General features: G+C 42.2%; 2 protein-coding genes across 2 annotated transcripts; one reads left to right on the forward strand and one right to left on the reverse strand.

The window, feature by feature from the left end:
* Positions 1-3626: 3626 nt before the first annotated feature.
* TRAPPC4 (trafficking protein particle complex 4) lies at positions 3627-16492 on the reverse strand. Its single transcript, XM_033917945.1, has 5 exons — positions 16076-16492; positions 12467-12641; positions 7432-7535; positions 5404-5530; positions 3627-4749 (listed from the first exon to the last, which is right to left on the reverse strand). The coding sequence occupies exons 1-5, from the start codon at positions 16248-16250 to the stop codon at positions 4671-4673; spliced, it is 660 nt and encodes a 219-aa protein (XP_033773836.1). The 5' UTR covers positions 16251-16492; the 3' UTR covers positions 3627-4670.
* On the forward strand, positions 16469-25754 carry RPS25 (ribosomal protein S25). The gene is made up of 5 exons (XM_033917946.1): positions 16469-16741; positions 19148-19243; positions 19929-20112; positions 22223-22322; positions 25692-25754. Exons 1-4 carry the CDS (start codon positions 16739-16741, stop codon positions 22315-22317), a joined length of 378 nt encoding a protein of 125 aa, XP_033773837.1. The 5' UTR covers positions 16469-16738; the 3' UTR covers positions 22318-22322; positions 25692-25754.
* Positions 25755-26873: the final 1119 nt, after the last annotated feature.

A 26873-nucleotide genomic window follows, 5' to 3' on the forward strand; every position in this document is an offset into this window, starting at 1 on the left:
GAAGGTGAGAGGCCTAAGAGGGGGGAAGTGTTACAGTTTTGAGAATAGCCAGGTTTTTAGGTGTTTGCGGAAGAGTTGGAGGGAGCTTGAGGTTCGGAGAGGGGAAGTGAGATTATTCCAGATCTCAGTGATTCTAAAGGGGAGGGATGACCCAAGTTTGCCTACATGGGAAATACCTTTTATGGAAGGGAAGGATAGTTTAAAAATTTGGGAGGATCTGGAGGAAGTAGGGGTTGGGGAGTTCCAGGATAGAGGGATAACGGCAGGAAGGATGCCATGTAGGATCTTGTAGGCCAGACACGCACATTTGAAGTGGATCCTGGGGATTACTGGGAGCCAATGGAGCTTAGACAGGAGTGGTGAGACGTGATCAAATTTGCTTTTCGCGAAAATAAGCTTAGCTGCGGCGTTCTGAATCCGCTGAAGTCTGTAAATCAATTTACCACTATTAGGAGGGATTGTAAAGGAAATTCTAATGTATTTCTGATATTTAGCATGATTTTGTTAATATAATGTAATTTTGAATCACACATTTCTTTACTGAATCGAATTCATGAAGATTTTTATGTAAGAAGTATGGTATATAATTAAAAGGGGAATTAAGGGGGTTTTAAATAGTCAAACCTCGGTTTACGAGTAACCCGGTTTGCGAGTGTTTTGCAAGACGAGCAAAACGTGTCTCGCAAAACATGTCTCGATTTGCGAGCACCCCCCGATAACCCGCATCCCTCCCCCCGCTCGCAAAGAGCCCTCTCCCGCTCGAATCGGCACCTCCCCCTCGACTAACTTTAACTCACCCCCCCTTTGGCACCGGCACGCAGCCCACAAGTGCCGGTGCCACTTGAAGTTCTTCTTCCCAGTCTCTGCCGGCTTTGAGCATGCATCTGCGCATGCTCAAGCCCTTCTAATTCTCCCTCTCGCCGAGAATCTCAGTTATATATTTAGGGGCAAGTCCGTGTAGTGCTTTGAAGCAGAAGCAGGTAAATTTAAACTTTACGCGCGCCTCCATTGGCAGCCAATGCAGCTGCCGGTAGTAGGGTGTCACGTGGTCAAACTTCCTCAGCCCAAAGATCAGTTTGACCACTGCATTTTGCATCAATTGTAAACGCTGCATGTTCTTTTGGGAAATTGCTAAATAGGCGATGTTACAGTAGTCAAGTAGACTCAGTACGAGGGATTGGACTAGGGTTCTGAATGCCGCTGTATCGAAATAAGCTTTAATGGATCTGAATTTCCAGAGAGTGAAAAATCCCTCATATGATACTGTGCTGTTTGGTATGGCAATGAGAGCAAAAAGTCAGATTTCTACAAATAATAACAAATTATTACTTATAATGATTGGGGTTGCCATTTAACAAATTACATATAATTGGAAAAATTGGAGTAGATTAAATTATAATTTTTGGTGGAATTCCTTATGTCATGTTTATAAAATGGAGAGATTTATTGCAATACAGCGGGGATGTTTCAGGAAATTTCAAGATGTGTGGGAGCCATTAACAAAGTATTGTACTGATTAGATGACATTTTTTCCCTTAAATTTACAAGTTCAATTGGGAGAGGGGAAGGGGGGTAATTTTATTGTTACTTATTGTATAAGATATTGATTATATGATAGGAAAGGGTGGGAGATAAGAGCATATCATTTATGTTTAAATGATTTTTATTATTCCAGCAGTAAGAAGCAAATACAAACAGTAGTACCATTCAGGAAATAACATTTTCAACAATATAATCAGTTCCCCTCCCCTCCCCAAGAATCCATGGCCAGTCCAACAGCTGAGAGTGGGAATAAAATCTTAAAGATTCAAAAGCACGCGGTGTCAGGTCCTGCCAGAAGTGCTCCCACACCTGACAAAATTTGCGACCCAGGCCAAAAGTCAAGTCTCCCACCATGCGTCTCTCCAGTGTTGCGTGCACTATCATTAGGGATCTCCATTGTGCATATGATGGGGGATCACGGGAGAGCCAGTTGGTGAGGATGGCTTTTTTCCCCATCAAATGGGCTCTGGAGATAAATGCTGACATTCCCCTGGGTTTGGGCGAGGCTATATTATAAAATCCAAATAACACCCTCGGTTGCGGAAGCTATCGCCTTCCCCAAAGCGATGTGGTATATAGGCCAAGATGTCTCCAAAACTGTTGGATTGCGGGGCAGGCCCAAAACATGTGACTCAAAGATGCGTGAGCCTGATTGCATTTCGGGCAAGAATGTGACGCAGTAATCCCCATCCGGGCTGCACGTTCTGGTGGAATGTAAAGTCTAAGAACAATTTTCAATTGCATTTCCCAGTGAATAATATTGGGTGACACCTTCTGAATGTTCTTCAGGACCCGTTGTAACTGTTGAGCAGTCAACTGGCAATGCAAGTCCTCAGCCCACGCTGTCGCTAATATATCCAGATTCGTACTTGGTTGGCAATCCTGGAACCCCACAATATGAAATCGTAGAGAAATCCTCTGTTGGGCTGAAAGGCTGAAGAGTTCCGAAAGCGCCTCCCTGCAGACTTCAGTAAGGGCAGCCACTGGGAGGGACTGAACATAGTGGCGGATCTGGTAATAGGCGAAGAGATCATTAGCCTGTAGGTCAAAAGTTCGTTGTAGCTCGGCAAATGTGACCAGGCTCCCCTCCTCCGAAAACAGGTGAAAAAGATATTGTAGACCTTGTGCTTGCCACCTAAGAAAGGTGGCATTTTGCATGCCCAGCTGGAAAGCTCCAGGCGTAAAAATGGGGTAGTGAGACACCAAAGGACGCATCCTCGGATCTGCCACATGTAGAAAATAGCTCACATGGAACGGAGCCAGCAAAGATAACTCCAGTGGTGTAGCAGAGCATATCATTTATACCATTGATGATTATTAAGTGATATATTTATTGTTAATTTGTTTGGACATATTGTCACACTTATTGTAAGTTTGAAAATGAATAAAGAATTAAAAAAAAAAACCAACACCCATCTGCAAAGAGATGGGAAAATAATGCAGCACAAAGTTTCATGTTACAGGAGTCAAGCCAGAGGTCAGAACGAACCAAGCAAAGCTCTCTGCCAAATAAACTGTCATTAAAAGATTAGAGTTGTAGCTTTAGATATTCTGTCAGATGCAGTGTGAGGGGGAGTGAAGCTAAGAATTTCCTGCCCAGGTAATACTAGAGATACTGTAGTAATGGGGCAGTTTCTGGATGCTCATCTCCTTGTGATTCTAGAACACTATTATAGCTAGTACCACATCTGTTAGAAAGATAATCAGAAGTGCTCATATGTATCAGCAGACTTTCAGAAGGCTGCCGCGGTGGGGATTAGATGTTGAATCCCCTTAAGTCATTACTAGCCCTTTAAGAAAAAGTTCATTGAACACAACTGTACACAGAGCAAACCCAAATTTTGTTGTTGGCTCTCTCCGTAACTACTTCCGAACATTGGTTGCCACACAAGACTTGGCTTAGAGAGGGATGAATGTTTGATAGTACACATTGCTATGATACCCACACACACTACTCATGCCTCTGTTTGATCTTTAACTGCTGTATATTACTGGAAGTGCAAGCGAAGACTAGGACCATGGCCTTCATCTTTCTACCTCATTCACCAGAGCGTTAACATGTATTGGTTTTTCTATGTCTCGCAATGAAATGTTCAATTAGCCTCACTTGGCCAGCAGCAGGGTCTATTAGCTCTAGCTTACGGCAGCTAAATTTTCATTGTGCATTGACTTGGGACTGTTTCTTAAATTTAATTACTAAATTACATGTAGCATTTAATCTGCATAACTGCTCTGATTATTAAAGTTGATATTAAATACAGGCCTGAGCTGCCTGCATGCTCCCCACCCCTTTCCAGGGGCAGCTGCTAGCAGTGCCCAGAAGTAGTTTACTCTTCAGTGAAAGTGCTAACTGGAAATTTGCATTTTTGTGCTGATAGTCTAACAGTAGCTGTAGAGCACACCATAGAAAAACAGTAGTTAATATTTATATCCCAACAATTAGCCTGTGCTCAATGGTGCTTAAATAAATGGGTGGATTAGGTTTTGTTTACAGACTTTGAAACAATAAAACTGGAGAAGATCTAAACTTGGCTAATGACTGAAATCCTTCCATAGGTGATGCATGAGATCGTTCCTAGAGTTTGCAAGGTGGCCTGCAGCCCCAATGATTCTCTGTGCATGGTATGAAAAAGTGTGGTGGTTGCTGCTTCCTCTGTTTTTAAAGCTTCATATAAAGCCTCTCTGTCTGAGTTGTACCCTTAGAAAAGCAGAAGCTGAATCTGTCTGCAGAATTATATAGCACATTTAATACAAGATCTGCTGTGATAGGCATCTTCTTGCCTCTTTTATAATCAGTTACAGCAGTAGAATTTATAGAAACCTCAAACAAGAATACAATCTTTATAAGTTAAACAACAACAGATATATATAGAATCAGGAAGAGGAGCCAGGGCAGCACATCCCTACTGGGCCAACTAGGATAAGCAGCCTCAGTGTGCTCTCACATTAACTTGCTGTACAAAGTGCTTCACCTCTAATCTTCTCATTGCTGCTACTTGTATAACAACACTGGTCTGTTTGAGGGAAGGTGGATACAGCTATATAGTCCCCAGTGACAGCAGCCTAGAAAAGTCAACATGTATCATGTGATTAGCTGCACTTCCTGGCACCAGCAGTTCTTCAGCACATTATGATCCAGGTCCAAAAGTTCCAGCTTTCTCAGCCACTTCAAGTGCAAGTTTCAGGTTCTGATCAAAGAGCTCACACCTGCAATCGAGAACAGCTGTCAGTCATAAAATGGGCAGCCTGGATCAGCTGTCATTTTCTCTGCTATCAAGGGAGTTAATGCTATCACTGCTCTTCATTATAGGTGACCACCCATGCCTTCTGTTAAGAGTCATAATGCCACAAAGCAAGAAGTGGAGATGTCCAATCAAGACTGGTGGACTTAATTATTTCATATAACTCTCTTCTGACTCGACATGTACATGTTTCGGCCAAAATGGCCTGCTTCAGGAGTCTTGAGAGTCTTAGAGAAAATGTAAATTTGTTTATCCACAAATACTGAAAGATTTTCAAGTCACTGACATTGTACCTAATCTTCTAAACAAAGTGCAGGAACCCACAAAACATACTAAACAGTATCAACATGATACAGTGTTAGAAATTATACACCTTTAACAGCACCGCAGAAAAATGATAACTAATATGTCAGAAGAACGGCAGCCACTGCTGTAAAGTTTGCTAGAGACCTTATGCCAGGAAACCCTTATCTCTCCCCCAAGATGGAAGCAGAGTTTATTTGGCAGGTAATTTGTTATCTATAACAGCACTTAAAACCACTGAAAAACAGCCTGTGTAAATTGTTACGTATGGCCCTAAAATGCACAAAGGTTTCAATGCTTTCCCTTCCCTATTTACCTGATTGGCATCTCCAAGGAATAGAAAGGGTTCTTTAGTGCAAAGTCAGAATAAAGCTCATAGATCTTACGTAGTAGGGAATCAATACCAGCCTGTCGCGGATCTGCCAGTACCACAAACTTGATGCCTGTAAATGGAAATGTATTTATTTATTTAGTATTTATAGACCACTTATAGCCTAAGTGGTTTGTATTCAGGTACTCAGGTAGTTCTCTCTATCTGTCCTGGTAGGTTCACAATCTCACTAATGTACCTGGTGCAATGACGTGTTAAGTGACTTGCCCAGGGTCACCAGGAACAGCGCTGGATTTGAAACTGCTACCTCAGGGTGTGGAGGCTGCAGCCCTAACCACTAGGTCATTAGATAGTGCTGAATAGAAATGTTTTAAAGTAAGAAAGGTTGGGTTTTTTTTTTAAGATTCTTTATTCGTTTTTAAAACTTCAATTGTGCACAAAAGATGATGCATTTACATAAAATATTATCATTACAGCACAATATACTTAATAGAATAAAAACAAGACTTATTTTCACCCACTTCCCATTAACCAACATCTCATAAAAATATTTGTAATCAACCCTTCTATACTTCTTAACAAATGCCAAATATACCCCCCTCGTGCATGTTTTCCTCAGTTATACAAATAAATCAATCTTTACAATATTTAGTTAATGGGTCCCAAACCTCCATAAATTTTTTGTAATATCCCTTCTGAATGGCCATAAACTTTTCCATTTTAAAGATAACATAGGGATTCCCACCAGAATGAATAATTTAATCTGTCCCAATTTTTCCAATTCTTTACGATAAGCTGCATGACAACTCCTGTCATTATAAACAAAAGTTTATTATTTTGCCAAAATTTGACTTTTTGCCCTCATAGATGTTCCAAATAAAAAAGGTTGATTTCAAAGGGGAGAAAATGGGGGCAGGGATAGACAGCCAGAGCACCCGGGTTTTACCATTCTGTCTTCTGGAACAAGAGCTAGGAGGGGGGGGGAAAGCTCAAATGGCACTCAAAAAAACTGGTACTGGAAAGCAAGCAGGCAAACCAAGAGAGAGTGTTTGCTCTGTAATTTGAAACTCTACAGGGCCAAAAAAGGAAATACACAAGCCAGTGAGCAGAAAGTGGTGGTACAACAGTTTCTCAGTCTGTCCTCCTTACTGCCGTTGCTTTCAATGGAAGTAAAACCCGGATGTCTCAATCCATCCTCCTTTTTCTGGAGTCATATGAGTTATGGGGGGTGGAACTCAGGCAGTGAGTTCATATGCCCGAGTGAAGTCGTTCAGCAAGGACCCCGAAGAAAGAGAGTACCAGGAGAGGCTCTGTGAGAAGGGAAATGGCCCTGGAGTTTGGGGTTCTCTTGCCTGTGTGTATGGAAGTCATGATAAGTCAGCTAAGGTAGGACAAGCTGTAACTTTGGCTGTATAAGAAACCTGTTTAGGAGGGAGCCAGATCTATGGTTGTGAACCCTGCAAGTAGATGTATGTATTGAAGGTTTGATGACTGGAAAGTTTGCCTATGAACTTGAGACATCATTCTTTATTTGCTGTGCCAGAGAAGTGGCAAGGATGAGCATCGGTTAATAAAAGTTTTTGATTCACTTTGTATCCTTGTCTGTGTTTTATGAAGGCCTTGCTTCCACACAACTCATGCACACTACCACACTAGATTAGTTTTTTTTAAAAGTTAACTTATATTCAGCGCTAACCAGTTAACGTTTTGGCAGTTAAAGATAGGACAGCTGTTTATATTGTCCTATTAACCAGATAAGTCACGCAATGTAGCTGGTTAGCCACTAACTAAGGATATTCAGCAGGAGAGCCCCACTTAAGTGCTAAAATGCTATTTAACCAGCAAGGAGCCACCGTACCTGCCCAAATCAATAGTTTTAAATAGTAGCCAGTAGGTTTCCAAGATAGGGATATCAATCTCGTGCATATTCCTTGTGGACATCCTGAAAACCCAATTGCTGTGGAGTTGCAAGGAAAGGTTTGGGAAGCCCTAACCTAGAAGGTAAAATCTTACCTGTGAGTGTCTGGAAACAGTGTAGTTTAAATGTGTCAGTTTCTAACATTTCAATGCCAGAACTTCCTAGTTCAGGAGACAGCTGAGACCCAATGGCAAACAACCTTCATAAAAGAGAAATAGAAGTTATATAAGAAAAAAGGCATCTTGCTGTGAACGAAATCTATGCAGTCATTTTCCCTGCACAGAAAGATGTAAATGCTGGTTTTTTTTCCATTCATCCTGGAGAAAGTCTGAGGGACACTTGAGAGATGATCTTTACACTCCTAATATTGTATTATAGAGGAACTGAGGCTTTGTGCACTGCTACAAGCCATCTGCTATATTCCAGAATGCAAACAATATTCTTAGCAACAGCATGGTGTGCTGCCAGAGAAGCTTTTACAGGGAGAATGGAAACTAAACCTTGTAACTCTTCCAGAAAGTTTGTGCTGAGCCAGTGGAAGGGTCATTGCTGGAGGGATCAACATATCCTCCCAGCTCAGTCAAAACTAGGATGATTCTGCCACCAAGAACCTTCATAACTACTCAGAAATTTTCCTCTATTGTATGTATTCCCACCAGCTGTGCAAAAAAAAAAAAAAAAAAAAGGGATAGGAGATAATTTTAGAAGGGTTAGATACCTTTTACCTATGTAAGAAGGAAATTTATCTGTGTAAATAAATATAAGTAGTGTAAAGGCATTAGTTCCACAAGGAGCAGCAGAACACAACAATTTTTAAGAGCCATGTTATAGGCATGGTTTGAGGTACAGTGTTCCCCTCACTCATTCACAGTCTGCTCTGACTGCCTCTTCTTGTAGTAAAGTTGGGCTACACCAATCAGGAGCTGCGTGTCAAAGCAGCTCCTGATTGGTGTAGCCCGACTTTACTACAGGAAGAGGCAGTTGGAGCAGACCGCAAATGATTTTCTTCACCCGCTGGTACTCCAGCTGCCCTCTCCTGCTTCCCCTGCCTTTTGACAGGCAAAAAACCACATTTGCAGCTTTTCAAAATTTGCGGGGGTTCCTCGAACGGAGTACTGGATTTTGTTTTTAGAACAGCAATACATGTATACTGTGGAAAATTCCCACTTGCTTCCAGTCACACAATTGTCAACTAAATTCTCTTCTGGGTTTGGGCTTTGAATGAGTCCCATGTATAGCCACAGGTGTTCAAAACCACTTAAAGTTTACATTTTGGATCTCAGCTCCTTAATTGGCTGTACATGGAATTTTATATTTAATTAATTTGTTTTCATTCCTGTTGTCCCCAAAGAGTTCAAAACGGGTTATAGGTTAAACATATGTGTAAGTAGCAGTCGCCTCTTGGAGAGAGAAACAGCACTACTTACACTGCAAAGACACGAGTGATACTGCTTTATAAAATTAATTTTTTTTGAGTTTAAAGGTACATTAAACTGTAAAGTTTTAAACAAAACTGTTGTCTTATCTATATATACACATTCTCCTTAAATACCCCTAATAATTTTTCTCTACTGCCCAGTTGCTCCTTCCCCAATACTTTTTTCTTTTTAAATTTGCTTTTGATTTACCCATGTTCTGCGGGCTAATCAAAAATTAAAGGCAATAACCAGAATAGAGCTAGTGAAATGCAACATTTGTGCACGAAAACAAGATGTCCAGGGCAATACTTGGAGAGACCCCCCAGGAAAGAGACTTGGGAGTATTGGTCAACAAGTCAATGAAACCGTCTGCGCAATGTGCGGTGGCAAAAAGGGCGAACAGAATGCTAGGAATGATTAAAAAAGGGATCACGAACAGATCGGAGAAGGTTATCATACCGCTGTACCGGGCTATGGTACGTCCTCACCTGGAATACTGCATCCAGCACTGGTCATTGTACATGAAGAAGGACACGGTACTACTCGAAAGGGTTCAGAGAAGAGCGACTAAAATGGTTAAGGGGTTGGAGGAGTTGCCGTACAGTGAGAGATTAGAGAAGCTGGGCTTCTCCCTTGAAAAGAGGAGACTGAGAGGGGACATGATCGAAACGTTCAAGATAATGAACTTAGTGGATAAAGACAGGTTGTTCACCCTCTCCAAGGTAGAGAGAACGAGAGGGCACTCTCTAAAAAAGGGGATAGATTCCATACAAACGAAAGGAAGTTCTTCTTTACCCAGAGAATGGTAGAGAACTGGAATGCTCTTCCGGAGTCTGTCATAAGGGAAAACACCCTGCAGGGATTCAAAACAAGGTTGGACAAGTTCCTGCTGAACCAGAATGCACAGAGGTAGGGCTGGTCTTGGTTAGGGCACGTCTTTGACCTGGGGGACACCGCTTGAGCAGACTGCTGGGCGCGATGGACCACTGGTCTGACCCAGAAGTGGCTGTTCTTATGTGCCTGTTGGACAGTTTGTCCATGCACAGTGCAGAGCTTGGCTTGTATTTGTGTGGCAGTCATGAGGTTAGAAACATGGACAATTCATTGCAAAATTGTACCATTGAAGAACAACTTGCAGTAGTGTGCCTTCTTTGGGCAGAGGGAGTGAAACCTGCAGAAATTCACCATCAGTATGGACATAGCACCATGAATCTACAAAAGTTTATGAGTGGGTAAAAAGGTTTAAAGTGGGAAGAACAGGTGTAACTGACGAAGGTAGTTCTGGTCATCCATCAACATTGCGCACACAAGAGCACATTGGATTGGATTCTCTTCCACATCCTCTTTACAGCTTGGATCCAGCACCTAGCGATTATCACAACATCGGTCCACTGAAGGAAACACTGCGAGGTCGCAGGTTAATCTCTGATGATGAAGTAAAGGAAGCGGTGCTCACCTGGCTTCGGAATAGAGAGTTGCGCGGGGACAGAAATCCCACCCGTCCCCGCCAAAGTCCCACCCATCCCCACCCGTCCCCGTGAGGACTCCCACCCGTCCCCGCGAGGAATCCCTCCGTCCCCGCGAGGAATCCCCTACGTCCCCGTCCGTCCCTATAAACTACAGAAATAGTTATTTCATTTAATTATGCTACTGAATTAAAGGCTCTGGTAGAAACCCATTTAAAAATAAGCAAAAAGACTTTATTAATTTGGAAATATTAATTGGGAAGAATACATACTTTGTAAACGGGTTTCTACAAGAGCCTCTAATGTTTATAAATTTTTATCAACACAACTAATATACTACTTTATCCTTAAGCAAAAAAAAAAAAATAATAATTTTTTTCCTACCTTTATTGCCTGGTTTCTGCTTTCTTCATGTTCTCATTCAATTCCTTCCATCCACTGCCTCTCTTCTCTCTGTGTCTTCCATTTGCTCTGTTATTGTACCTCTCCCTTTCTCCCCCCTCCCAAATTGGTCTGGCACCCATCTTTTTCCCTCCGCTCCCCCCATAGTCTGGCACCTCTGTCTTCTTCCCTGCCAGCGTCTTCTTCCCATTCCCTCTTCCCCATTTCCTTTCAGTGTCCTTCTCCCCCACCATCTTCCCCATGTCCTGTCAGGCAGCATCCTTCTCCCCCCTCTGCCTTCCCCATGTCCTTTCAGCGTCCTTCTCCCCCCTCTGTCTTCCCCATGTCCTTTCAGCGGCCTTCTCCACCCCTGTTTTCCCCATGTCTTTTCAGTGGCATTCTCCACCCCTTTGTCTTCCCCAGTGCTTTCAGGGTCCTTCCCCCCCCTCCTCCCGTTTACCTCATGTCCTTTCAGCGTTCTTTTCCACCCCTTTGTCTTCCCCAGTGCTTTCAGCGGCCTTCTCCCCCCTTAAGCGTCTTTTCTTCTCCACTCCACCTTTCCTCCCTCCCTGCCTCCACCTTTGTGGCGCTTTTGCACCCGACCGACAACAGAATTGGCCCGGTCGGACAAATCTCCCTGTCCTGTAGCCGCGAATCTAAATTACCTTCTTACAGCAGCTGGAGTAGTGAAGCTGCTGTAAGAGGTAATTTAGATTCGCGGCTACAGGGCAGGGAGATTTGTCGGCCGGGCCTGTTGTCGGTCGATCGGGGGACCTGACCGGCTGTGCACATTCTCCGGGGCGGACCGCCCCTCCCCCCTCTTTCGTACGCCATTGCCTTCTCCCTACCTGCCCTGCCGCACACAGCCGACCGGAAGTCTTCCTGATGTCAGCGCTGACGTCGGAGGAAGGGAGGGCTTTGCTTAAGCCCTCCCTCCGACGTCAGCGCTAACATCGGGAAGATTTCCGTTCAGCTGTGTGCTGCGACAGGGCAGGTAAGGAGAAGGAGACTACCCTCGCGGCTCGAGTGCACTGCGATCCAACCCCGCGACCCTCGGAGGCGTCCCCACGGGATCCCCGCGACCCTAGGGGGCGTCCCCACGGGATCCTCGCGACCCTAGGGGGCGTCCCCACGGAATCCCCGTGACATCCCCGTCATCCCCGTTCCCGTGCAGCTCTCTACTTCGGAAGCAGCTGAAAAACTTTTCTGCAGGAATGCAGAAACTAGTTGAACAATACAACAAATGCATCATCTTGCATGGGGAATATGTGGAAAAGTGATATGTTCAATCGCTCACAATTACTTCTATTAAGCCGTTAAATGTATTTTGCCTTTACTTTTTGATTTACCCTCGTACATGCTTTTTTTCTCAGTACTATATATATATTGTATAAAAGACTCAGCATTCAGCAAGGCTTTTATAAAATACCCGCTATTTTTCATACTCAAACTTGAACATTTGTTTTCCCCCCTAGATGTCTTATACAAAGTTTTCTGCATAGTCTATTCACCAAAGCTATGGCCCTCAACTGGGAAACATACACCAAGGCACCTTGTGAAGTCCTGTAATCATGGGCCCTCAACCCATGATTACAGTATGCATCACCCCTAAAAATTATAATCCTCCTACTCTCCTCAGGAGCTCTGAATACTAATCTCTGCCACCTATCAACCAACCCAAGGTAGGAGCAACCTAGTTCAGGAATGGTACTGGGGTCCTTCCGCATTACAGTGCGTCATGTTACCATTGAGCCATCACACTGATCCAGCAGTGCCATACCAACATAATGCCAGCTGTAGTTTGAGATACGAAACTCTGAGCAGGAATACTGAATAAGAGACAAATTAACAATATGTCCACTCACGAATGGAACATGGAGGCCAGCATAAGCTTCTCATTGGAGGTAAGACGAGGCCGCCCAAAGCGGATGGACACAGGGTAATTGGAGGAGTTGCTTAGATATTCCAGCACCTCCTTCCCATCAGCAGTGTATTTCCCATTCACGTCAATGCCATTGATGGACAGCACAGCATGCCCAACTAGAATAATAAGATCATAACAGTTACCCAAGAGATGCTGAAAGGACAATTGTTTATCTAAAACCTTACACATCACAGTCCTGAATCTTGGAAGAATCTGCCAATAGAGGCGAGGGTGCTATTCAAGTTTGATTGCATGTGCTTTAAGTCTCTGAATGGTCTTACCTAGCTATCTTCTTGAGCATTTTAAATTTTCAAATGAGATACATCTTACGTGGGATTTATGAATATTTGATTTTCCATCTATCGAGAGGAGTGTTTACAAATGATTTTTCAACAGAATTCTATCCTATCAGGCAGGTATATAGGATATTAAATATTAGAAAAACGCCCACCATGACCATTTTATGATATTACTGCTATTATTCAGATATAAATGTGAACAAAATGGGGTGAAAAAGCCTCAGAATATGAAGCAATTAACCCAACTGGGTTTCAAAATGAACAATTCACTCGCTCCCGTTTAGATCATAGGAAAAACACCCTCTTCCTTCCTATTAATCAAAATTAGATAAATCACTTATTTTTAATCTCTTTTTTGTATATAAATACTTACTTATCTTCTTTTACTAAAGTATGTTGTGCACCATTTTCTTAGAGATTCACATTGATATTAAAAAATCAGCAGAAAGTACTAATTATCAAGCAGTCAATTCAGATTCTTGCAATTGATTTAAAAAAAAAACTTGTTTCAGATAACCTCAGCAGATCATAAGTATATCGACCAGCAACTTCCAAAATTTATGATAGTCAAATATCTGTTGTAAGCTTTTAAATCAGCTGATTTAAAAGCTTACAACAGATAAGTAAATTTGAATATCATAAATTTTGGAAGTTGCTGGTTGATATACTTATGATCGATATACCTGCCCATCAGACTTACCGATACCCAAACTTTATTCTAGGAGGGGGGGGGGGGTAGGGATCAATGGAGAATCATTATTTAAAAATTACTTTACAGTAGCAGTGGCAATGAAAATACTATGGGACTTGTTATATGCGGGAGGCAACATAGGATTATGTGACTTATCCAAGGAACTGCAGTAGGAATTGAACGCAGTTCTCAGGCCACTGCATTAACCACTAGGCTTCTCCTTCACTCAAAACAAATAGGAAGAAATATTCTTTTTCACTCTAAGAATAGTTAAGCTATTACGACGCACATTCATTTTGAACATTTGGCTCACACAGGCGCTTGTTTGATACCTTTATATTGCTGTTTGTTTCATACCTTATCCACCATGGACTCATGAGGAAGGCGTGTTATCCGTGTTGGGTCCCTTGGTTGTGAATAAGGTTGTATATTTACTGCATTTCCATTATCGGTATAATAAACAAAGCCTACATCTTGTACATAGTCTGCAGTTTGTGTTTTGCTCTAAGCTATTACTACTATCATTTCTAAAGCACAGAAAGGCTTACGCAGGGCTGTATGTGTGCATTTAACCTGTAATAAACGGTCCCTTCTCAGAAGAGCTTATAATCTAATTTAGACAGACAGTAGGGGTTGGGGAGTTTCTCATAGGGAAAATGGTAAGATAGGTATAGGTATCTTATGGCGAGTGGCAGTTAGGAGTTAAAAGCAGCCTTGAAAAAGTGAGTTTTTAGCTTGGATTTGAATACTGCTAGTGATGAAGTTTGACGTAATGACTTCTCAGTCTGTTCCAGGCATACGATGCGGCAAGATAGAAGGGATAGAGTCTGGAGTTGGCAGTGGGGGGAGAAAGGTATGGATAGAAGGGACTTATCTGATGAATGGAGTTAACTGGAGAGAGCATAGTTATCTCCCCCTATGATAAGTCCCTCCTATCTGTGCCCTTCTCTTCAACTGCCGACTCAAGACTCTGTTCCTTCTACCTTGCTGCACCTTTTGCTTGGAACAAGCTGCTCGAATCCCTACGGCGGGCTCCGTCTCTGGCAGTGTTCAAGGCCCAGTTAAAAGCCTACCTCTTCGAGAGTGCTTTTGACTCCTAACTCCTCTCACCTTGGGTTCTGCATCCACAACCCTATATGTCTGTCCAAGTTAGATTGTAAGCTCTTCTGAGCAGGGAGCATCTATAAATATCAAAATGAACAGCACTGCGTTCCCTTTGAACTGTATTCAGAAAGATGGAACTAATGAAGTGATTTGAGGAGAGGGGTATGGCGGCTCTTGCGGAATGCAAGAATTCATGCAGCAGAATTCTGGATGGATTGAAGAGGTGAGAGATGATTGAGTGAAAGACTTGAAAGAAGCAAGTTGCAGTAATCTAAGCAAGAGGTGATGAGAGTGTGGATAAGGGGTTTTTTGGTAGTGTGCTCTGAGAGGTCAGATTTTGGTACTATTAGAGAGGAAGTTCTGGAGCTTGTTACCAGAGGTAACAGTGATTAGTGTATCTGGATTTAAAAAAGGTTTGGACAAATTCCTGGAGGAAAAGTCCATAGTCTGCTATTGAGAAAGACATGGAGGAAGCAACTGCTTGCCCTGGGATCAGTAACATAGAATGTTGCTACTATTTGGGTTTCTGCCAGCGCCAGATTCTTGTGACCTGGACTGGTCGCCATTGAAAACAGGATACTGGGCTAGATGTGTGTGACCCAGTGTGGCTATTCTTATGTTCAGTACAAGATGATGCAGGAATGTGCCAGCTGTAGTGCACTAGAACAGTGGTTCCCAACCCTGTCCTGGAGGAACACCAGGCCAATTGGGTTTTCAGGCTAGCCCTAATGAATATGCATGAAGCAAATTTGCATGCCTATCACTTCCATCATATGCAAATCTCTCTCATGCATATTCATTAGGGCTAGCCTGAAAACCCGATTGGCCTGGTGTTCCTCCAGGACAGGGTTGGGAATCACTGGACTAGAACATGGTTCCCAACCCTGTCCTGGACAACTACCAGGCCAGTCGGGTTTTCAAGATAACCCTAATGAATATGCATGGAGCAGATTTGCATGCCTGGCAGCTCCATTATATGCAGATCTCTCTCATACATATTCATTAGGGCTATCCTAAAAACCCGACTGGCCTGGTGGGCCTCCAGGACAGGGATGGGAACCACTGCACTAGAACACTCCCAATATTGAGTAAGCTCCTTCACTGCATCCAGGAAGGGTAATTGGTGTCATGCAAAAGTTTGTGGATCATGCATTAGCCATCTTTGAGCCCACAGATAAGGGAATATTGCTGTTAAGTATTAATGCTGCTTTTATAGCAGTATACAAGATATGACTATACACTTAGCAGGTGCAGTTTATACGAAAGCCCCACTGGATCCCCAGCGTCTTTCTCCCTCTTAGGAGCCAACTTTTCAAAACGATCGGGGGTGCTAAATTCAAAACAAATTGCCCATCATTGGACAGAACCTCCATGAAGGGGGAGGGGTAGCCGAGCACCCAGAGCTGGCTCCTATGCCCCCCCCCACTCTCTCTCCTGCCGGGTTGCTCCCACCTACCACGGATCCCGTCCCGCTGTCCGAATGACACCACCACGCGCTCGTCGTGCACCTTCAGCACTAGGTCCAGCGGGAAACTGAAGGTCTTCTCGGTCTCAGAGCGGGGCGAATAACTGTCCAGCTGATAGATGAGTCCGCCCGCCTTATTAACCACATAGACACTGAAGATCGCCATCTCCAGCCAGCTTCGCCCCGGCGCGTCACGGGAAACGTAGTTTGCAGCGAGAGGTACGCCCGTTTCGTTATGGGTCTTGTAGTCCCTGGGCGTTAAATAAACTACCAGAGCGCACGTGGCTCGAGCGTGCCCAGCCTGGCGCCACGGACGGAAGATTCTAACCGGAAGTGACTTTCGGCTGCTTCCTGACGAGCTCCTAAGGAGAAAATTAATATTTATTTTTTCATACCTATCCGCTGCGAAGGGTGAAATCCCGATTGTGCGAAAAAGACATCGGCTCAGCAATTATTAAAAAAACAAACAAACAACACAACTGCCGAGAAGAAAGAGGAAGGGAACTATTGCATCCTGGGATTTGTAGTTTCCAAATTCCAGACGCTGTAGTTCTGTGCGGCGGAAGCTGGTCGTCGGCACGGGGTTTACTAGTTACAGACAAAGGGGCTCTTCCTTTCCGGCCGACATCTTGCAGGCGAGGCGGCGTTTGCACCATGGTGAGACCCGGGATGGTTCGGTTTGGGGGGAGTTGCAGGCAGAGTGGTGGGGTCCTGGTAGCCCGGCATGCCTGCCGTGTGGAGGGAGGTGGATAGGAGCAGCTGTGGGTACCTTTGCTCGTGATAATGGGCTCTCTGCTGGCCCATGCGTGCTGCTGCGATGGTTACAGGCCTGGACACATATAAAGCACAGTTGTCCTTAAACGTACTGCGTTTTCTTACATGCTACTTTTTGGAATAGCCCCCGAGACCGTAGAATGTCTGTTAACCACAGACAGTGTTCTGCAGTCTGAACTTACTATCAAGCCGCCTCGGAGCCTTTTCTATCGCTTAAAAAAAAATAAAACAAATTTATCTTCTCTATTTCTTTGATTTTTGATATTGGAAATGTATTTACTTGTTTTTATTTTAATCAGGTACTTTAGCTAGATTGTGAGCCTTCGGGACAGGTAGGGTAGTTTTTCTCAAGTACCTAATTTCATTTTAGTTTGATACATTATAAACCGCTTAACAGGAGCGGTATATCAAATCTTAAATAAACATAAACATCTTATGTGGTTAAGTTCCTCTTGTGGTAATGTAGAGTTAATTGAGTTGCTCCAAGGCTAGTGGAAGATGATAAGCCAGATAAGTGTAGCAGGAGGGTGCAAATGTGTTTGAGGGTTTTGTTTTTTTTTTGGGGGGGGGGCTCAAAGCTCACTGTGGTATAAAGCCAACACTCCGCATCCTGTTCTTTCTAACAAGGTGTGGAGAGAGGCCTCCCATTGGCATTGCCATGGAAACTGGATCTTGGAAAGGGTAATGGTGTTGGCATATCCCTTTAAGGTGGCGCTGGCAACCCTAACTGTCCATGCTTGCCCAAGATCACAAGGAGCATCATTGGAATATGAACTTTGGCTTTCCTGGTTCTCAGCCTGCTGCTGTAACCATTAAACTACTCATGTCCAGTGAGGTTATTAGGTCTCATTCATTATTTGCCTTTAATATTGGCCTTGGTTCATTTACAAAATAAGTAGGATTCTCGTAACAGTTGTTTGTAGGCAAAAGGAAAAAAGTGGGTAATGGGGCAGGAGCAACAGTAGAGAGGAGGCTGAATTCTTGAGTACTCTGCGCAAGGCTCACTTATCTCCCTTCCTCTTCTCTGTAGGCTACTTGGAAAAGGGCTGGAGCAGAACCCCCTTCTAGTCTGGAGTTTGACCAAGAAATAGCAAAGCTAGTAGCCCCACCCTTCATGCCTTATACCTAATCTCCAACCCTCCATTACTGTCAGTGAATTTGGATTTTTAGATGCATTTGTCAAGCAAAAATTAATGCAACCCCAGATGCAAACAAAACATGTTTGTTCATAGCCTCACCCCACCCCACAAGAAAGGAATCATCAGCAGCACTGGTGGCAACTGTGATAGAAGTCACAATAGGACTTGTGAGCATGCACTTATTGACCTGAATATTCTGTATGGGTCTCCAAAACTACCTAGGAGGTGGTGGGAGCTTGTAAATGTTCACAGGCCTTATTTTGACCATTGCAAATAGTGATAAGTCACAGTGGAAGTTCAGAAGGAGGTGGATCAGCCCTGTTATTCTGAATATTTGGGGTCCTGGCCCATAGTTTGAGAATGAACTTTGTAGAAACAAAGGTGCCTACTTGGAGGATAAAAATGGCCACAGTAGCTTTTAAGAGAGGGACATAAAACAAATAATTTTTTTAACTTCTCAGTTGCTACTCAACTATGAGAAGGGGGGGGGGCAGTGTTTGCATTTTGAATCTTTAATTTCTCTGTAACTAGTGTTTTAACTGCCTAGCAGTGTATCCTGCTTTGGGAATGCTATCATTAGGGATCTCAAAACAGCACCTTTGAGGCTTTTGGATTGTTGGCAAACCTGAACGAGGGACATTGTACAACACACTTCCTCCTTTTATTATGCTTCTAAAAAGTGAGAGATAAACCCTACTGGACATATATGGGCCTAAATATGCAGTGGATATATAGATGTATGGCAGATTGTTTGCCAGACTTTCAGGTAGCCCTTCCAGATGCTGCTATCTAGCAGCTGTTTCAGCAACATTATTGGGGAGAAGGGCAAAATTCTGTAGCTGTACTGTTATCTGCAAGCACTTGGATGCCAGCAACCTAAAATGACATCACTGAAACATACTCTGCTCACAGTGAGGTAATGTTCTGTCCCTAGGAATCTCCTGCAGTCTGCTTTTGATAGAACCAAACTGCCCTGTTCTTCTCCAGCTTAATCCTTAAATCTCCCTGCTGCTGCCTTGCCTGTTAAGTGATAAGATCATGGTTATGTGACCTATTTCATTCACTTAACTGTGCCTTCTTTGATAAAAGGAAAGAAATCCCATAATTTAGGTATGCAAAAACTATTCTGTCCTTTGTCTTCTGAACTCAGCCACCCAAAGATGACAAGAAGAAGAAAGATGCAGGCAAGTCTGCCAAGAAGGACAAAGACCCCGTAAACAAATCTGGTGGAAAAGCCAAAAAGAAGGTAAGAGATACATTTGCTTGTAATTAAGTGATTATCCAGCAGGATGCAAGGCCTACTATGCTGAATGAGACTACTATGAGCACAACTATTAATCTACTCATACTCGTATTTCAGTAGAGATGAATTCTAGGTCTGATGTAGTTCAAAGTGATAATTTGTAGTGGGGGGATAATGTGTGAGACTGCTGCCCCCTGAATGTCTTGCTATCACCTCCTTAGTTGACCTTCATATGGCACAAGGGTTTCCCTGTTACTGTTTAAATGTTGGAGTTGACAGACGATAGAACAGGAGTATTTGCAAATATGTAAAGATTTTAGAAGTGTAACACAAGTTGTTGTTTTTTTTTTAGTATTGTGTGTGAGGTACACAGCAGCTTAGATTCCTCTCCCTTCCCCCCTCAGTATCTCCTCAGTATACTGTATTTATAAAGACATTCTTTAAGTTTGCCAAGTCTGCTCATATGAATGCAATTTCTGGTTTCATGCACTGCTTTCCATTCAGAGAAACCTGAAATCAGATAAATGCAGATAAAATATACACAACTATATATCCTGTTAAGTTTTGAGAGATATATAAACTAAAAAAAAAATTAGTTTCACTCTTGTTGATTTTATTTCTGATGATCTAAAGTCTGGATATGATACCTGTCTGTGTGACTGGTCCTGTCTCCTCATCTTTTGAGCAGAAGTGGTCCAAAGGAAAAGTGAGGGACAAACTAAACAACCTGGTTCTCTTTGACAAAGCTACATATGACAAACTGTGTAAAGAAGTTCCAAACTACAAGCTCATCACACCTGCTGTGGTCTCAGAGAGGCTGAAAATCAGGGGTTCTCTAGCCAGAGCCGCTCTTCAGGAGCTGCTCAACAAAGGTAAGTTGACTTGGACTGAACCGCGCCTAGCTTTAGCAGTTGCATGAAATTTACTGGAACTTGAGATACTAACATTAAGAGAGCTCCAGTTGGAGCAGTTGAATCTAGTTGGGGCAAGTAGTGCCCTGGTCATCTTTTAAAGTTTAGTTACAGGCACATAACTGTTTCTCTGGAGTTAGCACCTGATGATAATCTGTCATGAGCACCAAGAATTGCACTTTCTTTATTGTTTGAGTGGCACTTTACCACTGTCTGAAAACTGTTTATTGATAAGCTCTGTATTTTGGAGGGAGAGAGGGTTGCTTTTCACAGCAATGTTTAGGTTCCCTGTCTCTCCCCCCACCTCCACCCAATTGCCTCTGGAGAGGTTTGGGGCACTTTTATCTTTCTGAGGGCTGGAGATACCTCGGCACTATTCAGCTGATTGGGCTCAGCACTGTTTGATTTTCTTTCCTTCCTGGCTTTGAGCATTATCCAGTTCAAATCAGTGGGACATCCTGTCTCTATGTACTATGACTTCATGGCCTGAGCCTTGAGATCAGCCCAGCACTATGTATGTGCATGTCCTGCTGTATTATTGGTACTCAACCAGAGTGTGCACAGTCTAGTTCTTAAGTACCTGGCAGGATACCCGAAGAAAATTCCATACTACTTAGCCCCAGGGATAAGTGGTAGATTACTTTTAAGTCCTTCTTAATGGTTTATGGACTTTTCCTCCAGGAATTTGTCCAGATTTAAACCCACTTGTGCTAATAGCTTTTACCATAGCCTCTAGCAGACAATACTTGGGCACTTCTGCTGCTCTTTGGAATGTTTCATTTATGTACATTTGGATAAAAGCAAGTCTGTGTAACAGTTTTTACTGGGCTGTTAGTACTTTATTTACGAAATCAAATTTTTTCTAATGCATTGAGACATGTTGCAAAAGATCACATGGTAAAATAGGATGTTCCGTCTCTATGCATTAAGTGCTGCTCAAACATCTGCTTCTAATCCTAGTCAGTTGACACATTTTCCTATAGTTTGATATTACTGGATTGTGACCCCCCTCCCCCCCATTGGATTGCAAAACTGACATTTGAGATCACAATCTGGGCGGGTTGTAATAGAAATATCACTGGGCCAGAATAATAGGCCAGTTTTGTTTTGCTGCATTACACTATCCCTCTCATTCTGTGATCTTGTGCCCACATTATTGCGCATGCAGGGTATAGAATACTGCCAGTTATGTGCATAATTTGAATGGCTAATTAGGTGCCTATTATCATGGAGTTAATTGACAGATTGTCCTTAATTTTCAGTTAGATGTGCAACTATGCTTAAGCACTATTTCATAATGTTAGGTCTAAGTGCTAAAGTGTATAACTAACTACAAAAGAGGCATGTCAAGCACTTACACACTAACCTTTTAGAATATTGTCAGTTAGACACATAATTGACAGCATTTAGGTGTGAGCAGTTACAGCCAGCCTTTGGCATGGTGTAAGTGGTTGTGCCTAGTTAAGCATGTAAATGCAAACTCACACTGGTATTCTATACTGGCAATTATGCATGTAATTGCCAGTATAGAATTTATGCTTAGTGTACATCATTCTAGTGCCTAACCTTAGCTAATCTTTCTAGAATTACCTGCTATGTCCATATTTCTACCTTACCCCATGAAAACCACTAAAACATGAAATAGAGCTGTATGGGTAATCTTACAAATTTTTATAAATCTTTAGGTTAGATTTTTTTTTTTTTTAAGTGTGGTTTGCCTCAGGAAATGGAGCCATAAACCCTATTCAGGGCTTATTTGATGTAAAACCTGCTCCTGCTTACATCATAGGCATCCAACCCCTACATGTTTGTTGCATGATTGTTTTGTAGCTACCATAGGCCTGTTTGCGAGATAAGCTGTACACCCCAGCTGTTATTTTTCATTAAAAAAAAATAAAGGGTCTCATTTTTATCAACATGATATAAATGTATGTAAACATGAAGCTTGATTCCTCAAAATTAGCTCATGTAGTTTCCCTTTTAGTTCTGCAACAGTGTAGATAAAATGACTCCTTCCCATGAGTTTCAGTACATGAGCAGAATTAATGAAATGTTTATTACTCCCTTTTAGGGCTAATTAAACTAGTATCCAAGCACCGGGCCCAGGTGATTTACACAAGAAACACCAAAGGAGGAGATGCCCCTGCTAGCACAGAAGAAGCATAAAGGAGGTAAGTTTCTCCAGACCACAGATCTCAAATTAACTCCCCTTGTTACATTATTTATAGGAACCAGAATTTAGAGATATTTCGTTTTACTTTCACTGAGTTTGGATAGCTGAACAAGGACCAATGATTTGTGGCACCGGTTAATGGAAGTGCTCTGCTGTGGTTGGTCATTGGTTATTTGCTTTTCTCTTTGGATGTCTTCTACCCAGTTTTATCTTTTTGTAAACTCTGCTGCTTATTGATTTATTTAATTCATTTTCTATCCCGTTCTCTTCAAAGAGCTCAGAATGGATTACAGGTTAAATATACATAATGTACAGTTTACAGGTAACAGTGGAAGATTAGGTTTATACCTTCGATAATCTTTCTGTTAGTCCCTGGAGGGTTCCATATTCTAGGTGTTCAATCCCAACCCACAGTACGGGTGTTGCAGAAATCTTTTCTGAACAAATGCTCCACCCCCCTTAGGCTAAAAGTTAGTAATAAACCCTAGTTCAGTCCCAAAGCCAAGCACATATCTGTAAATCCAGGATAAGGGGGGTACAGGAGAGAATCCCCCTCAATACAAATAAATCATGAACTGGCTTGCTCTGCAAAATATTAACAAGTGAGAAACGGGCACAAAGGCAATTTAGAATAACTAGCCTGTTGTGGGCAGCAAGCACCCCAAAAAGACCTTCCCACAGGATCTGGCAACTGGCTGGAAACTCTTCAAGCCTGTAAGGAGAGTATCCGAGGCAGAAAGAAGCAGGCTACATCAAACAGCTGAGTGTACACAGAGAAGGCGGGTCATATGGAATCCTCCAGGGAGTAACAGAAAGAATATCAAAGGTATAAACCTAATCTTCCATTATGTTACATCCCTTCTGGATTCCTATATATTTCTCTGTAAACCGCTTTGAACCTAACGGATTTAGCGGTATATAAGAAATAAATTACATTACATTACATATGTTAGGTGATGTACCAAAGCAATGGTAACCAGGGAGGGACAGAAGAGCCTGTCCCGAAAACAGCATCAGACTGTGCCCCCACATAAACTGGGTAAAAGTATGAAGAGAGGACCAAGTAGCCACCCTACAAATTTCATCAGGATGAATTGTGCGAGATTCCGCCCACAACACAGCCCCACCTCTTGTCAAATGTGCTTTAAGTGAAATTGGCAGCTGCTTGCTGCGGGTGATGTAAGTCACGGAAATGGCCATTCAAATCCATTGAGCAATCAAGGTCTTGGATGCCAGCTTGCCAGGGCAAGGCGCAGTAGTTAGTAGCAGTTATCTGTTTAGTTGCAGGCACTACAGTACCCCAGCCAAACTTCTTGGATATAATGTAATTTTTCACCGGCTCTGCAGGTGGACAAATTTGTGTGAAGCACCCTGTGTAACTTATGTGATAAGCATGCTGCTTTGAACCCATCTATCCAGACCTGAGTTTCGGTGAAAGCATCATCAGGAGGGGTAACTTGCCATGCTGAAACTGTGAACTAAACACATGTATACCAAATTACTCTAATCCCGTGACTTCTACAACACCTAGTTTCATTCCCTTGAAACTGTTAAGCACAAACTAATCATACTTTACTTACATAATACTCATTCTAAACTTTAACTCTGTTCTGCCCACAAACAGACAGGAAAACCTTTAGGTCCACACCCACTCGGCACACATTCATATTCTACAAACTTCCTGTATTCTCTACATGAAACCTAAAGAAAACCTCTTACTGCACTGTCATCTCCCTGTCCCTGCATCTGCTATAAATTCAAAGAATTATAGCCCCAGACTAAAAGTTCACAATATACTGAAGGCTTACCAGCACCAAACACTCCCTGGTGTTCTTTCCCTCTCTAACTTGAGTGCGATTCAACTGCATACCGTGCTGATCTCTTTTTATACCCAGGTGGCTACACCAGGCTGTCCTGAACTGCAGCCTCGGAGCAAAAACATGCCCACTAGCTAAAACACTAAATGTTGACATTCAATCTGCCACTGGTTTTAAAGAGGCAATGAAATTCCACATTTATTATTATAAATTTTGTACAATGTACACTGCTTGGCCGCCGCGGGAGCGGACCGCTGGGCGAGATGGACCTCTGGTCTGCCTCAGCGGAGGCAACTTCCTATGTTAAATAAACTTGAACTTGATTTAAAGGGGAAATACCAGGCCAGCAAACCTCACATCGCTCATTTCTCTGAATTTAATTAGATCTGTCTGCCTTAGTTTCCAAATATATAAATATATCTCCCCCACTGCTTAGCTCACCTTACGGGCAAACTCATTGCATTAGTTCTGAGTGTGAAAAAGTCCTTTCAGACTAAAATTCTGCTAAACACAGTGGGGGGGGGGAACCACCCTTCTTGATATAGTTCTCCTCACACCAAATGCTTCACTCCTCAGGCATTGCTTCAAAAGGTAGAAACGCTTTCACTATCCAAAACACTGTCTGTGAAGCAAAGAGGGGAAGTTGCTGTTGAAAGACTCGATCTATGTCCACTGAAGGTCTGTGTTCAAACCCCAGACACAAATTAATCTCTGCTCTTTACGCTCTGGGAGATGTTACCACCCGGGGTAAATACACTTGCTGCAAAACCACAAATTTGAGATCTTTTTCACTGTGAGCTGCTCGCTCCAGTGTTTAGTTAAAGGTGCTTATATTCGCTGATTTCAAATGCAACTTAAATATTCCGCTATCCTCAATTGGATTGTTCTGCTTCTTTGCCCTATATAATATTTCATACAGGGACAAATCATATAAAATACTACATTGCTTGAATTACAATCAAAATGTCCCCTGCAGAGCTGCTGAAAAATGACACAAGATCCAAGAAGTTTGGCTGGGGTATTGTACTGCCTGTAACTAAGCAAATCCATGTTATGCTGGCCCTCATTAACAAACTAGCAGTTGGAATGGTACTGAACACTTAAATGTTTAAAAACATGAGGTTGTGTATTGAAATCTAAAATAATAAAATGTTTATTGAAGCAGGGGTAGGCAATTCTGGTCCTTGAGAGCCGGAGCCAGGTCAGGTTTTCAGGATTGCCACAATAAATATGCATGAGATAGATTTGCATCTCAAGGAGGCAGTGCATGCAAATCCATCTCATACATATTCATTGTGGATATCCTGAAACCTGACCTGGCTCCGGCTCTCAAGGACCAGAATTAACTACCCCTGGCCTATACTCTATAAAAAAAATATAGAATTTGAATGAGAGTATAAGATTCATTAAAACTGGACTCCTATTGTTTGAACTAGACTCTTAGATCATGTTAGGGTAGGGGTTTTTTTTGTATGTTATTTTGCTATTGGGATGTGTGTAGTGTAGCTTGTTGAGCAAAATGTTTTCTGACACTTTTTTTTTTGTTTCAGGTTTTCTGCTGGCGTTCATGGAAATTTTTTTGTAAACATGAGAAAATAAAAAACAGAAATGGTTGTATTGTCTCTTTTTGAAGGGGGAGGGCAAAGGGTTTTAATAATGGTACAGAAAATGTTTTCTATGCCTACTAATAAACTTGTTTTTCCAAGTTTTATTAAAAATTTCTACGCGATATGTTCCTTTCCCCCAATTTTTATTATGTAAAGACAGACATCGACTATAACATGAATGTAGGAGTAGAACTACAAATTTATACAGAAAAGAGGGCTAATAACAATAGGGTAAAGAGTTTAAAAAGCTGCCAAATTGAGTCTTAAGTTGCAGTATTTTGACTTGTGCAACTTGAGAAATTGAGGGGGTGTGTTTTAAGTATGTCCAATCTCTAATGCATCTCTGAAAATTCTTCAGTGAGCTTTTAAATCTTTATAGTGTTATTTCCTCTCTGATTTGGGATGGTAAGTTATTCCTCAGGATTCTGCTGCAAATTCATCTAGAACCCTCTACCTAAATTTAACGTTCTCTTCCAAACCTAGCTATTTACTCATGCTTTTGCTGATTTTATTTAACTTTTTTACCTTGTGTGTTCTGTTTTGTCCTTGGATTGTAGCTGTCATCTTATTTCATTCTCTTCCCTTTTTGGTTTATATCTTCCAACATGTTTACTGTACATTACTGGCCTACCATTACTCTAATTTATCTTAGAGCAGCTAAGGTAGCACTTTCAGCAAAGTTGGGGGGAAGGCATATAACACATTCTATAGGTCAGTCTCGCAAACTTGTTATCTTAAGCGATTGGCTCTTCTCTAACAAACTCTCACTCAACGTTGACAAATCTTGCGGTCTTCTTCTCCCCATTAAAAAATCTGAAACAATACCTGGTACAATTTACATTAAATCCACACCTTTACGTATGGAGACTAAAATAAAACTATTAGGCGTCTTTCTAGATAGCGAACTTACTTTTCACGATCACATCAACTCCGTTGTAAAAACTTGTTTCTTCAAACTACGTATCATTCATTCCCTCAGATCTATTTTAACTAACGACTCGATTAACATACTAATTCATTCCCTAGTCATCTCACACTTAGACTATAGTAATTCTCTTCTCAATGGACTCCCCCAAAAAGAACTACGACGGCTGCAACTTGTTCAAAATACTGCTATTAAACTCA

The sequence above is a fragment of the Geotrypetes seraphini genome, chromosome 13 (assembly GCF_902459505.1).
Source record: "Geotrypetes seraphini chromosome 13, aGeoSer1.1, whole genome shotgun sequence".
NCBI classification, from domain to species: domain Eukaryota; kingdom Metazoa; phylum Chordata; class Amphibia; order Gymnophiona; family Dermophiidae; genus Geotrypetes; species Geotrypetes seraphini.